Genomic DNA, 15385 nt, shown 5'->3' on the forward strand with positions numbered 1-15385 from the left:
ACTTTCATTCGTTAATTTGAATTCAATTTTATTTTCTACAAACAATTCGAATCAAATTACAACAGTCCTACAATTAGGTATTATAGTTTCATCGGAAAAAATGTCGTGCAAATGCAACCACACAGATTCTCGATTATTTACACATCATCAAGATCGAATAATATTTGGGATCAAAATTAACTTAAAATTTCTTAAAACATGAGCGTAGTCTTGATAAGATCAAATTTCATCCGAACTGAAATGACTACAATTCGGCATGAATCATATGGCATCTCAATTTTCGATCAAAAGCTGCTATGACGATATGTCTGCCTGATTTTCTTAGCTATGTAACAAGTGAGGAATACACCGACCAGCTGAAAAAAGAGAGAAAAACCGAGTTTAAAATTCACGGAAAATGAGGAGGAAAATTTGTGTTGCTACTCCTTTGAAGGTGTGGATTATTGATTCAAAACTAAAAAGTAAGTAAACCACAAGGAGGAGTAAGTGACCTATAAATTAGAAAAATGAAGATAAAATCACCAGGTAGGGAATTCGTCAAATCAATGAATTGCTATAGTTGCAGACATAGCACTGCTCCTAACATTAACGTGGAAAATATTCGGTGGTTAATGAAATCACAGTTTTAATGCTAGGTCATTCTATGTTCGTTTTCTGAACTTCTTTGCGTGAAAAAGACCCACATTTATCCTAGAAACGATTTTTTCGACACAATAGCTTACTTTATGTAAGAAACACTAAAACGTGCAATGACTACTGAAAATGGGGGAGAATACCTGACAGAATGTCACCTAATTCAAAGTGAACTAGAGCTCAGAACAGGTTGGGTTTCATCTGAAAATAAGAAAACCTGATTTAATCCAGATCGTGTTAAGGTTGATCTGGACTGACTAAACTTGCAGTGACAAAATGTAAATTCAGGTTCAGGTCGTGATCAAGTTTAGGTAAGTTGAACTAGTTTTGATTGACCTTAAGCAGATCGGATCATAAATTTAATCTCACTTTCTCGTCCGAGCGAAAATATACTTTTGACATCAGCCAGAGCCGAATGAATTCGCACTAAGTATACCTGAATCATAGCCACTATTACACCAGCAGCGCCTAAGCTGACTGCATGCTCTTCAATGTATGTCGTGAGCAACTTCAGACAACCTCGATCAAAAGCATTTTCTGTGGTGCAGTTTACTGTTGTGACGGTTCCTAAAAGCAAGGGCAAATTAAACGATATGACGAATCGGATTATCCCTCATTATACCTGTTTCGATTTGGCAGCAAGACACTGGAACACCAGCAATTGGTGAGTTTACCCAATCAGTTGCATTATCTAGGCCACAACATTTGAACTGTAAATGAAATCGAAAAAATCTTCAAAAGTTCTATTATTGCACCTCATAAATATGTGGAGTACGAACATCTTTCTGCACTTCATCCCACAATGCAGCAATATAATTTAGATCTTTATAATCGCCCATAGTCCTTTGCAGATTGACTCGTAACATTTGTGCAGCCTCATTTCGGAGCACATATCCACTGATGCCCGCAGAGAGTTCCATAACAAATATGGTTATCATTAGGACTGCAAACTAAAGAAACTCGTCACAAAACATTGATAATATACGGTAGTCACTAGTCACAGTTCCGTTCTTACCGTCAATACCATACAGTAATTCTCTTTGATTGCGCCACAACAACCGAAAAATGCCACAATGAATATGATTACCCCAATAGCAATCAATAGCTTTGGTATGGAGAAGTAATTATCGTCCAGAAATCCGTTAATTCCATGATATACTCCCTGCACTGTGGCACCGACTGATAAAATTATAATGCCCGTTATCTGTGCGATGAAGTAAACATCGGTTTAAAATGTGAGTTGTTTGCATACGAATTTAATTGTGTTTTCGTATCGTCAACGATTTATTTGCGTTTTATTATTCATTAATATTGTCTGCTGATTCAATGATTTTGAATGAACCGGCTATAAGATTTTCAAGGTAAAATATCGGAGAGGAAACCAAATTAATTTCTTGTTAAAAACGTTAAGGTTTTATATCAAAACTTAAACAGCATCTGTTTGACGATCTCGCGTTTTATTTGATTATTTGCATATAGGTGATGAGTGTTCAAAATTACAAACTTGCGATATCAAAAAGAACAATAAAGCGAGTCAACAGCGTCATACCAAGAAAAATCTAACGCAGGTACCTGCCACTGTACGACGTTATCTTAAACTTTATCAAAGTTTGAAAACTTACCACAAGACAAAAGTTGAGTATAAATAGTAAATATTTAACGAAATTTGCACTGCCCGTTAGATTTGCCATTTCGGTCTCTAGAATTGTTAAGAAAAAATTATTAATAAACCTGTGAAACCATCACTTATTCAGGGTCTCCGGGGCAACAATCATTGAATATATAACACTGAAAAAATTTATCATGGTTATTCTCAACATATGGACAAAACTCGGTAATATGTACTTACAGGGGCGAAAATTTGATCTTTTTTCATGAAAATTGAATTTTGCCGAATTTCAGTAAGGTATTAAGAAGGAATTAGTCAATTGAAGATTCGGTGTGAGTGAGATATGATTTAAAGCGAGAGAATTATAAATTGATCGATTGTCTGTATCTTAAAATAAAAGTAGTTCTGATTGAAGCATTTGAACCATTTGCATTGAATTACAGTATTAAAGCTTGCGCACGTGTGCATTTGCATGAGGTAAAGCCGATAAAACCGTAAGCTTCTATACTATAATTCAATGGATATGGCTCAAATGCTTCTACGAAACCTACATTTATTTTAAAACACAGACAATCGATCGAATTATAATGCTCTCACTGTAGTTATATATTGGTTAGCAAAAAGTCCCACGAGACAGAGCTGAATGTTTTTACCATACTCGGTTGAAAAACTATTCCTAGACTTAATTTGATCACATTTTTTAAAGCTCAACATAATAGCGTTACAGTCGAATAACTCACTACCAAATAGTTATTACCTGTTGTCGATCGGCGTTGAAAATTATTTTTTATATTTAGCCGAAGATTTTCGTTTAGTGCTGAGCGGAAATATAATTTTTGTTAGCATTCACGCGATTTGTATCTAAATTATCAGCAATTTAGCAATCAAAGTTGATGTCGGGTTTCAGTTGGAAAGTAATCAACGTAAACATCTGCTGAAACTGTTGCATTTATATTCAGTGATATCCGTTGATATTCATTTTCAGAGTATGCATATTCCAAATTCATCTGCCGGTTTATCAAAATCAAATTAAAAATTCGCTCCACTAAACGATCGAACTAAAATTCACCAATATCTTGCAACTTAGTTATCGTTTATATTCTGATTATGTTAATTAATGTTCGAAAAAAAAACTCTGGAACAGATCTAAGCTCTGATAGTAATGTTTGTTGCCACATTGTACGATTATAGCTTAAAGTAATTATGACTCAGTCAGCACAAAATGAACCAAAAATCTAATTGGTTGTTATACCACTATCAATATATCAATGGAAACAATTAGCGGAAAAGCGAATGAAAACTTTACAAATTTTTAAGCGCATTTACATTGCGACAATGTGCCACGCATTGAATTCATTATTTTCGATATCAAAAAATAAATAATTGTCTGTCAAGTCGATAAAACATCCACATATTACCCTCTGCTAACAAGAAAAGTAACAAAGGAAAAAAAATATTTTTTCATAAATTAACCAGCTTTTGGAAACAATTTTTTTTTACATTTCGTGTGAGATGAATTTCCATACACACAGTACACATTCATGACGACGAAATTCGATAACACAATTAAGTGAGTATAATATGTTTAAAACAAATAATAAAAAATATTTTTTTTTGTTTTGTGATAAAACTCCAGTATATTATTTTAGCGTTTATACCTTTTCAAGTGCGAGATCAGCGAAACGAATAACGAACGTGAACCAGAACAACACTCTGAATATGACTGAAAAGCAAAATTGTTTTTTAAGTTTTAAAGGCCAAATCTTTTTTAATAAAAAAAAAACAACGTCGTATCGATACTCTCATGCATGTGTGTAATGTTTATTCGACGGTTGAAATGTGTTGGTTTGAGTGATACATTTTAATTAACATACACGTTTTAATAATGAGAATAACGATTTGACAACGAGTGCGAATAGCCTACGAAAATTAATATCGATAGCTAGAGTTAATATGAAGTCACTTATAAGATCTTTGGGATGCTGTGTAACCAGAATAAAAGTATTAAAGAATACAAGAATACAAGAATAATTTAACAAAAAACAGTGAAATGCCGCACCGCTTAACGCCTGCATGTTAGTAAGCAGACGTGACGCAAGTCCTTTAATAGAAATAATTTCTAAATGCGCCGTAGCAATACCCTCTCTAGCAACCAAACTAGGAAAATTAACGTGGTAAAACTTTACAGTGTATTCTGTCATAGAAAATTTTACACTTTTAAAAATAAATTAAATGAAGTATGAGCAGCGATTTCATTTTTTATGTTGAAAATATTACGTCTTGATTAACCATTTCGGTGTTCGAAAATGAATAATTTGTGATTGTGACGTTTTTTTTGGTGTGTTGTTCCGTTATTTTGGTGTGCAAAAATGAAATAAAGTTTAAAGTTTGTCTTTTTCGTGTGACGTTAATATTGCTTTAAAAAAGAGCGCGGCACGGCAACTCTATTACGAGAAAAAGTCAGTGTCACATTTGTTAAAATAAGGTGGCATTTTGACTGCGTCAAAACGAAGTCTGGTTGCTAGAGAGGGTATTGGCCGTAGAAACGGGGGATATTTATATTCGACAGAGAGATATAAATAAAATGAGCACCACCGATAAACACGCTACCGAAAAAAATATTAAAGTAGGCACCGATAGGAAAATTCGCGAATAACTACATAAGTAGAAATATACAAAACTTCCGATTACTTTTTACCGATAAAAAGTACTAAAATACCGATAAATTGCTCATTTTAGCGATCTTTTATCCTTTTTTCTATTATGTTCTATCGATAATTTATCATTTTTTGTCGTCAGTTTATTATACTTTATCGGTAATATATAAATTTTTAACAGTAGTTCCTCATTTTTTATCGATAAAAAATCTAATTTCTAATAGTTATTTATGTACCAAGAATCGTATGAAGGTATATTATCGCAATAGATGTCAGATAGCCAATCCAGGTTGGCAAGACATCGTGTGCGATAATATACCAGCATACGATTCGTGTTGCATACAACATTTTATGCAATGAAGATAATCACATAAATACCGAAGATAATCTTAGAGTGACTTCAGTAACGCGAGGCTTTTATCGCACTACTAGTGCGATAAAAGCTCTTGCAAATCCTCTATTGCACTAGTGCGATAAAATGCGTTCATACGACATTGCACACAGGCGGCGTAAGTTACAAATATCTGTATCCAAAATTTTTGCAAATTCTGCAAAGCATATAAAAATTGTCTACATTCAAAACTAGGTCCCACCTTTTAGGCGGGTCAGGTCCCTTGACTGACACTTTTCTAAATGTATTTTTGACGTATTCATGGAAACTTGTCACATTTAATACATAATATATTTACTATATTAATGACTCCAGGCAAATGACAGTAAAATTTGACAATTTTTTTTTTCTTTGAAACCATCGAAGGTAAGGTGGAATTATTTTTGACCACTTTTTGAGCATCAACCTCATATTATAAATAAAATATGACTCGTGTAGATAACGACCCTCGCTTCGCTCTGGCCGTAAACTTCCCACTCGTATGAGCTGTCTATTATTCTGTTTGATTTTTACATCAGAGCAGACCAGAGAGCCGAGGAAAAATCGTTGGCGGCGGCTAGCCGTCCCAAAAGAACTGGCGGCCGGAGGCTGAGTCGGCTTAGCCGTTCTAATAGAGGTGGCGGCGACTGGGCTTAGCCGCCGGTAAAAAAGTCGACTGGCGGCGGCTGTAGTAGTGTAGTATACATTTTCTTGCATATTTTTAAACAAAAGCTGAAGTATTAAAGAATATAATGTAGAGTACATGTGTGAAAGTTTTTTCATTTCAGTGTGTCTCAAACACGAAAGTCTGAATTTGTCAGGTGTTACCCTCTCAAGTGGTTCTCCTAGATGAAAAAATAAGTTTTTTTTATTCAATAGTAACCCTCTTGGAGGCACACCTCGTGCCTGTATCTACATTTCTAAGGATTGGATAATCCAACCACTCTACCAACTATGCACAAGGGACCTTAGCGTAGTACGCCTTAAAGCCAAAAAGTGTGGTAAGGATATAGAAATTATAGTAAGTTCCGCATATTTTCCGTTTGATTCTGTAGACGATCCACCAACGGAAGAATTTATCAACTTAGTTACTTATTGCAAGTCTAACAACGTTCCTCACCTGAGCAGCATCGATGCAAATGCACATCACTATGCATGGGGAAGTACGAATATTAATAACAGAGGTAAAAACCTCTTGGAATTCATTATAGCAACAGACTTGATGATTAACAACATAGGATGTAGGCCAACATTTGTAGTAAAGAATAGATCAGAAGTTTTAGATATAACGCTGTCATCGTCGGATCTCTTCTCATTCATTTACGAATGGAAAGTCACAGATCTGATACTTACATCGGATCATAAGTGTATTCGGTTTGATCTGGATCTAGACTCACCACCTCCTAAGCTATTTAGAAATCCAGCTGCTACAAACTGGGATCTCTTCCACCAGTTTTTGAAATCCAAAATGCCTCACGAAAATGAGGAGTACATTCTTTCTGACACTGTAAAATTAGATCAAGAAGTTGACAGAATTCATGTCGCTATCATGGAATCCTATGAGAAAGCTTGCCCTCTACACAAGCACAAATTGGGACAGTCTGTCCCCTACTATACGTCAGAAGACAAAAAATTAAGAACAGATCTCCGAAGAGCCCTCAACAGGGCTAAATCACCAAGAAGTACTGGTACATGGGACCAATTTTTTAGTCTCCAAAGAGAGTACAAAAAGGTGTTAAAAAAGAAGGAAAGAGTAAGCTGGAAAGAGCAATGCACAGCTATAGATAAATTAAGAGACTCTGCTAAAATGTTCAAAATTCTGTCGAAGGATCCGATTCAGTTAGTAGGCTCTCTACAGCTAGCATCGGGCAGTTATACTAATAATTTAGATGAAACGTACAAGCATCTTGTAGCTACGCATTTTCCTGGTAGTAAAGTGCACTCTTCTGATGAACCCACACCAGATATTCCCACCGGAACAGCTGGAATAAACAGTGAATTAATCGACAAGATAACTACCAACCAAAGAATAATATGGGCAGCTAAATCATTCGCTCCGTACAAGTCACCAGGTGAAGACGGTATATTTCCCGCTCTTATTCAAAAATCGCTTGACCTGATTACTGATAGAATTCGTCATATCTTCAGGGCGTCATTAACTCTCAAATATGTACCCAAAAGATGGAGAGGAACCAGAGTAGCCTTCACTCCTAAGCCAGGTAATAATGATTACTCAAAAGCTAACAACTTCAGGCCTATTAGTCTTACCTCTTTTTTTCTGAAAACCCTCGAAAAACTCGTTGACCGCTACCTAAGGGATGAGCCACTCCGCTCAAAAAACTTGCATGAGAAACAGCACGCCTATCAAGTAGGGAAATCATGTGAGAACGCCTTACACAATGTCCTTACATGTATTGAATCAGCGCTCCTCTCGGATGAATATGCTCTTGGCTGTTTCATCGACATCGCTGGCGCTTTTAACTACATTACGTATATAGCCATAATAAATGCCTGTCACAGGTTCGGAATTGATCCAGGTGTTACGGATTGGATCTATTATATGCTGAAATGCAGAATTGTATATGTTCAATATGGAGATTCTAAACTAACAATCACAACTACTAAAGGAAGCCCACAAGGCGGTGTACTTCCACCTCTCCTATGGTGCCTAGTCATAGACGAACTAATAGAATCGCTCAACAATTTAGGATATCAGACGGAAGGCTTCTCGGATGATCTAGCAACGATCTTGAGAGGTAAATTTATTCCAACTCTTTGCGAGCTTTTACAGGATGTGTTGAATAGAGTTACAAACTGGTGTACCAGAAATGAACTAGAAATAAACCCTGCGAAGACTAAAATGATACTCTTCAGGAACAATAGAAGAAAAGTCGATGGAATAATCATTCCAACTGTAAATGGAATTCCTATCTCATTCGTTAATGAAGTAAAATACCTAGGTGTTATACTAGATTACCTACTAAGTTGGATACCGAACATTGACAACCGCATACACAAAGCTACAATAGCACTTTGGCAATGTAGGAAAGCATATAGTAACTCGTGGGGCCTCTCTCCGAAAGTCCTATACTGGATCTTTACATCGGTAATAAGACCGATACTACTGTACGGTTCTTTTCTTTGGAACCATAAATGTGGCCAAAAATCGGTCATTGACAAACTCAATAAATTTCAACGCTTGGCCTGTAAAGCAATTACTGGAGCATGGCACTCGACGCCTACAGTAGCTTTAGAAGCACTCCTTGATTTAACACCTCTACATATAATGGTAGAATCAGAAGCGCTGTTAGTACTAAGCAGACTATCACGAAACTCAGCAGTCAAATTTAGAGATGCTGGTCACGCAGCTATCTGGTTTAGGTCGAAAACGATCCCCAGTCTAGCCACCATTCATTCAAAAACAGACTACATCACACCGACGTACAGATTTGAGAGAAGCTTCGAAATAGCTATTCCTGAAAGATCGCAGTGGAATGATAAAATACTCCCACTCATCAACAATACAAATTTCTATACAGATGGTTCTCTTATGAACGACGCTGCTGGCGCAGGAGTGTCATGCGAAACACTAAATGTAGAACTATCAATCCCCCTAGGGATTAACTGCTCAATATATCTAGCTGAAGTAGCAGCAATAATAAAATGTTGTGAAGAAATTACAAAAAAGGAAATTGAAGATCATGATGTCTCAATATACACAGACAGTCAAGCTGCAATAAAAGCTTTAAGAACACCTAAAATCGATTCAGCCCTAACGCTAAAATGCTGGGAATCACTAGAATATCTCTCACACGTAAATAGAGTAAATCTTACTTGGGTTCCGGGACATTCGGATATTGCAGGAAATGAAATAGCTGACAGGTTGGCTAAACAAGGAGCACTCATGACAGTTGATCCGCTTCCAGAGCCACTTATAGGTATCCCAACCTCTATCATCAAGCACAAAATAAATGAATACAGGCATCATAGATTCTTTGATTACTGGAGAAATCATGAAGGATGTAGACAATCAAAGAGTAATATCTCACTACGTAAAAACCACACAAAGTTTTTAGTCAATCTGAGCAGAACTAGACTTAAGGTATATACAGGAGTAATGACGGGACATTTTGACTTTAACAAACACCTTACGAACATCGGAAAAAGACAGGATGCGGGTTGTGATCTATGTGGGGAACACATTGATTCAGCCGACCACTACTTATGCCAATGCCCAGCATTCATTTCTTCAAGATTTAAATACCTGGGCAACTTTACAATAAAAATCGGCACAATCAAAACGTTACACCCCAGGGATATCCTAAACTACATCTGTAGTACAGGTAGATTCCAACAAAAATACGGAGTGTAGCACACTGGCATAACTTATAACATGGGTAGCACAATGGGCCCACTGGCGGCCTAAGTGCATGTTTACTTAAGCAATTAAGGAGACGCCCTATTTAATAATAATAAAAACCCTCTTGGAGGCGATTTAAGGTTGCCGAAATTCGTCGAAGCGTAGAATCACATATCGGCAAAAGATTGAAAATTCGCAGGAAGCAGGGCCGTAGCTGGCTGGATCTATCAGGGTGGACAAAAGTACGACAAAAATATTTTTATATGGTGAAATTGAAGAAAAACCGGTTTTTTGCTCTGCTCAGGGTGGGCGATGCCCACCTTTGCCCGTTAGTAGCTACGGATAGTTCTTTGAAAATACTTTTGAGTGGAGTGGAGTAAAAGTGAAATTCTATTGGCAACACTAACTTTGAGACATTCAAATGAATAAATTTCACTTGTACTACACTCCACTTAAGGGGCCATTCACAAATTGCGCACTCACCTTAGGGGGGAGGGGGGGTTAGCGAAAAGCGTGCGAAAACGTGCGCGGGGGGAGGGGGGGAGAAACAAAAGCGTGCGCACTGTTTTTGTGTACAAAAACTTTATTAAACAGTTCTCCAAATTGGTTTTAATCTTGTTTCATTGTCATAAATTATACTACTCGAAGGTTGTTCGTCTTTATCTAAAAATTCACCGTCTACCTCCACACTCGGAAGCCACTCGACATCTTCTTCAACATTATAGCGGACTACAACTAACGACTCATTCCCTCGTGTTCCGAGAATTTTCACAGGCTTAACGATCTTTATGTTTTTTTTACAAATAAAATTGTCTTTCAAATGTCGTTTCATCGAGACAACGGAACTGAAATATTGATTGCACGAGCATGTTCGTGAATCGAGTTTTGATTGCACCGAAGGACAATAGGTGTCATAAATGGCATGTGAATGCCCAATCTTTTGTAGTGCCAGCGTCACGAATAATGACGCATAGTTTTCAATATCGTTGATGTTGGCGTGTTTCAATCCTTCGTTTGACTGCATTATAGGCGACGGTGGTGGCAAGCCGTCCTTGGGCAGAAATCGAAACAGAGAACTACGCCTTGGTTACAGCAACGATTGTCAGAACATTTGAGTATTTGAAGCAAATACTGAGACTGATGCACATGTCGGCTGCACCACTTTTCGTCCTTCGAGATGATCGATGCCTGATCGATATCAGATTGTTCAGGCTTTATATATCTGGAAGTTAAGTAGCAAACAATAAGGTTTCAGAAAATCTCGTTTCCTGTCAGATACTCACTCAGCTACAGTCAAATGTCCATCAATAAGTGTATCTGACCAGACTTCTGCTAGAGCCTTGCCGGCGTATGAGAAATTCTGCTTCTCCAATTCTATATCAACAGTTTGTCCCTGACTGTTTAGGTGAGTGCCATAGTGATCGTGCGGAAGTATCAGGCCTGTCAATGCTCTGCTTAACGGCGCCATACGCCGTTCAATCCGGTTGAAGGCACTACGTCCTGGTGCATTGCACGCGATCATGATGGCATCTAAGTCTAGTTGCACGAAATGATGAACTGCCATGCTAATAACCTTTTCGTAACGCGGATTTTCGTCTGGCCCACCTGTTTCAACACATTTTATAGAATTTATATAAAAAAAACTGTCGAAAATCAATATTTACCGTCCACAATACAAACAAGAACCGGTTTTGGTTTCAGTTTTCCACCGATCGTCGTATGTGTAAATTCGCTGAATTCAGACTTTTCGTAGATCTGTTCCAAATCCCGTGCGTGCGAAAAAGCTGTAGACGAAGAGTGCTTGGATGACCTGCACAAAAATCGTTGTAGGCTCATATGCAGTTTCTAGAGTAAGCATTACCTTATAGCCACAAACGTTGGACCTGAATAGCTTATCGCTGACGCATCGCCACCACCGTTTGCCTTAATTTGACAAAATCCATAAACCGATGGAGTCAGTTTGTGTCCTTTCGCTATCACAAAGTCGTGATCGGGAAGCTTGACTCTACAAATTATTTTTGAGATAACTTATTGCTATGAACTTCTATAACAAATTAACTGATCTGATAAATACCTGTACTCCATGTGCATTAGCAATGGCGCTTGTTTGGATGCCGCTGGTAGGCCTATTGCAACCTTAGCTTTGTCATCCTGGCTAATGTATGTCACTTCATTCGGCCCTAATAACGAAGCCATACTGTCAATATGACTGATTGTTGTTTTGGCAAACCTTCCGTCCATATGATCTTTATGCAAGTCGTTGTCAGGTCGGATTAGCTTCACTGGAACAGAGTTGACATGACGCTTTCCTTCGGTTGAATTAGCTCTCTTAGGCAATAGTCTCAAATACGTTGCACTCCGTGACAAATTATAACCATAATCTTCGCGCAGTTTTGTTACTAGATCATCAAGGGTTTTTACTGTTCTTATGGAATCGTCTCGACGCCTCTCGTGCGCTGCAGACCCATGCATGGCCAAGTCAATAATAGCTTTTAAAAGATACGGCTGATCTTCTTCGATACGTGGTCGGCCCACTTTGCCTCGAATGCTCAATTTCTTCTTTAGATCTGGATTATTTTCGCATGCATTTTCAAGCGAAGGCTTTTTTCTAAGGCGTCGTTTCCGGTGTCGAATCATATCACGCTCTTTCTTTTTTAGTCGTTTCCTTAATGCTTCTAAATTCTTTGTCTTTAATTTCAGTTCACTTTCCATATTTTCGGTCAACAGTCCACAATCTCGACGCATTTTCAATGCTTTAACATCTGATAGTAACACCACAATCTCACTTTTTATGCTGCATTGAGCTGGAGTTGGGTTGGCTTTAACGCTCTGTACCTGGTCGGTTACATCGATTTGTGTTTCTTTGTTTGATGGTGCACCTTCTTCTTCAATAACATTCGAGGCGGCTGTTTTTTGAGAAGTCGTTGGATGTACTATTTCTTCATTTTCGACAACGGGACTTGATCGATTTGTCGATTCTTCAGGTGCTTTAACACTAAAAAAATTTCCTTTTTCACTGGCACGAAGCCTAAGTGTATGAAGACTAACCTGCTTTCTTGCCTTAATTTTATTTAGTTCAGAAATTCTAGCCTCAATTAGACTAGCAACATTTGAATCGTTTTTGATGTTTGACCAAATGTTGTTCACATTGTCCTGAATCGATTGTTTCGATTTTGTTTCGGAATATGCTTTTGAATAAGCACAAAATAAGTCTTTATACAATTTTCCTCTATTGATGGAACTCATTTTAATCACGCAACACGTTGAGTAATACGAGATCACTACTGATTATTGACCATTCAGGTCTAATTTGATTTTTAGGAAATTTTCAAGTTTTTCTTGTAAATATTGTAGGATATCGTTCAACAATTGTTTTAATTTTTCACGCACGCTGCGGACGTCACTGTCTTCATTGTTCTCAATAATTGAATTGATTCTTTCTAAGTCACGTAATATATCACTAATTGAATCTGGTATATTTTCGTAGGGAATTAAATCACAAATACTCGCTTCGAATGCATATTTTTGTTTTAATTCTTTCAGTTTATTGTCACAACGTTTGTTTGCCATTTTATATCGAACACATTTAGAACGCGCCACGATGACCGATATCTATCAACTGATTGCTAACAGCAGAGAGAGAAGAGAATTTTATTTTGCAACCACCAACGCTTAGATATTCTTTTATCTATTGTTTACTCCCCAAACCTGTTATCAACAACATAGTGTAAATTGTAAAATTGAAGGCTGCACTTTGTGCTTTCGAAAAAATCGTTTTATTACAATAAAACTAAATATGTTGGAATTAAATTTCAATTTTTTCTATTTTAAAAAATTCGTGCGTAATTTCAGGGGGGGGAGGGGGGTGTGCCAAAAGCGTGCGAAAGCGTGCAAGGGGGGAGGGGGGGGTCAAAAATTCCGAATTTTGAGAGTGCGCAATTTGTGAATGGCCCCTTAAAAGTATTTTCAAAGAACTATCATTCCTGCTAATTTTCAGTCATCTGTCGATGTGTTAGGTTGCGTGGATCACATTTGGTAGCACTGCTATTTAGGGTCAAGAAAAAATTAAAAAAAAGTTAAAACTGAGATATTTTTCCTTTTACGAAATTTTTCAACTTTTCTTTTCATTTTTTTTCTGTCCTAAAATAGAATCAATTTAAAAAGGTTGTTATACATTTTAATTCAAAAATTTTAATTAATCGTCAAATAAAATATATCAGCCGCCGAGTCAGCCGACCTAAAGCACTGGCGGCGGCTGTCGGCGGCTAGCCGCATTCAGCCGACCAAAAACACCGGCGGCGGCGGCGGGCGTTTTAGCCGTCAGCCGCCGTTTTTGGCCGGCTGACAATCGGCGGCTCTCTGGTCTGCATCAGAGTAGATGCGGAGTTTGTTTTGTGAATGTGGAACGAGGACTTTTTCACAAAATAAAAAAGTGCGATAGATGTTCTTCTCTTACAATTTTGCGTAAAAAAAGGAAGTTCCCCGGTACTTAATATACCTTCACATGGTGACATGGTAATAAATGAACTTAATTAGTTTTTGGTTCATCGTTAAAAATAACTCAGTTTACCAATATTTTCGGTAAATTGGTACCACTCTATAATGGTAAAGCGATTAAAAATATTTGTAAAAGGAGAAATTTATTGGTAGACCGATAAAAAATAATCCCTCGATTTACCTTTCACAAAACCTTCAAACTAGTAAAATTTTTACAATATTCATTTAATTCCTTGTATTTAAAAAAAACTTCAAAAATTAGTTGAGATAATTCATCTTATATTGCCTGCAAAAAATTAACTTTTTTATTAAAATTTGTTACACTTTTTAATCAAAGTGTGCTAATTTGATAACAGGCATTTTGCTGGCGTAAGATGTGGTTGTAAAGGGAGTAAAAAACTACCGACTTGATAAATGACAAACAATTTGATAGTCAACTATCAAATTTGATAGTCAACTATCAAATTTGATAGTCAACTATCAAATTTGATAGTCAACTATCAAGTTTTTAGTCAACTATCAAGTTGTTAGTCAACTATCAAATTTGATAGTCAACTATCAAGTTGTTAGGAAGAGATGTTTACAAGTTAGAAGATGGGCATCGAATGATGAAATTATTCTTCCTACAAGTTTCATGCACGTCGAAAACAAACTTATATGATTTCCCAACACTAGCAAACAAAATCAAATTTCATCAAAGTAATCTTTTTTAATTGAGGCTATGATCAACAGTATAAAATACCGTTTTTCTCGGATAGCTTCCAGATCCTTAGTCCTACATAGCCCATCTTCGAACTTAGCCTCGGGATTTTAATTCCACGTATTTAAAAAAAAGATTCATCCAAATTCGTTAAAAATTACTCAAGTTATCGTGCCCTCAACTATTTTTTGTTACCCACATTTAACGTTTTTCATAGCATTTCATACATTTTCAATCACAGTGAACCTTTTTGTTACCAACATTTTTCGGTATTTTCTGATGTAAGACCCTGACTTTCAGTCAAGGGAATAATTGCGGCTCTTGAACTTTCGGCACCATGGACTCTATTTAAATAGTAAAGGAATCCATCCAAATAAATTTCTAAAAATCTAGAAATCAATTTTGAATTCAAAGTTGACGAGACACAATTATTTTCAATGTGTTAACGTTGTATAATTGAACATCTGGATTTAGGTCCTAAAATAAAAGGAAAATAAAATGATCGATTCTGGTTTTTGACAATCGAATTTGAATGGACAAAAACCAGACTCGATCATTT

The 15385-nt window shown here is 36.8% G+C and overlaps 2 protein-coding genes across 2 annotated transcripts; both read right to left on the reverse strand.

Moving 5' to 3' along the window:
- LOC119076345 (CD63 antigen) lies at positions 1 to 4049 on the reverse strand. Its single transcript, XM_037183040.1, has 7 exons — positions 3901 to 4049; positions 2256 to 2332; positions 1649 to 1837; positions 1413 to 1583; positions 1256 to 1343; positions 1070 to 1200; positions 1 to 356 (listed from the first exon to the last, which is right to left on the reverse strand). Exons 2-7 carry the CDS (start codon positions 2322 to 2324, stop codon positions 285 to 287), a joined length of 720 nt encoding a protein of 239 aa, XP_037038935.1. The 5' UTR covers positions 2325 to 2332; positions 3901 to 4049; the 3' UTR covers positions 1 to 284.
- Positions 4050 to 10215: 6166 nt separating this feature from the next.
- Positions 10216 to 12875, reverse strand: LOC119075590. The gene is made up of 6 exons (XM_037182059.1): positions 11704 to 12875; positions 11491 to 11634; positions 11294 to 11439; positions 10913 to 11234; positions 10710 to 10851; positions 10216 to 10647 (listed from the first exon to the last, which is right to left on the reverse strand). The coding sequence occupies exons 1-6, from the start codon at positions 12873 to 12875 to the stop codon at positions 10216 to 10218; spliced, it is 2358 nt and encodes a 785-aa protein (XP_037037954.1).
- Between the last annotated feature and the right edge of the window lie 2510 nt (positions 12876 to 15385).

This window comes from Bradysia coprophila, unplaced genomic scaffold (genome assembly GCF_014529535.1).
Source record: "Bradysia coprophila strain Holo2 unplaced genomic scaffold, BU_Bcop_v1 contig_232, whole genome shotgun sequence".
Lineage (NCBI taxonomy): Eukaryota > Metazoa > Arthropoda > Insecta > Diptera > Sciaridae > Bradysia > Bradysia coprophila.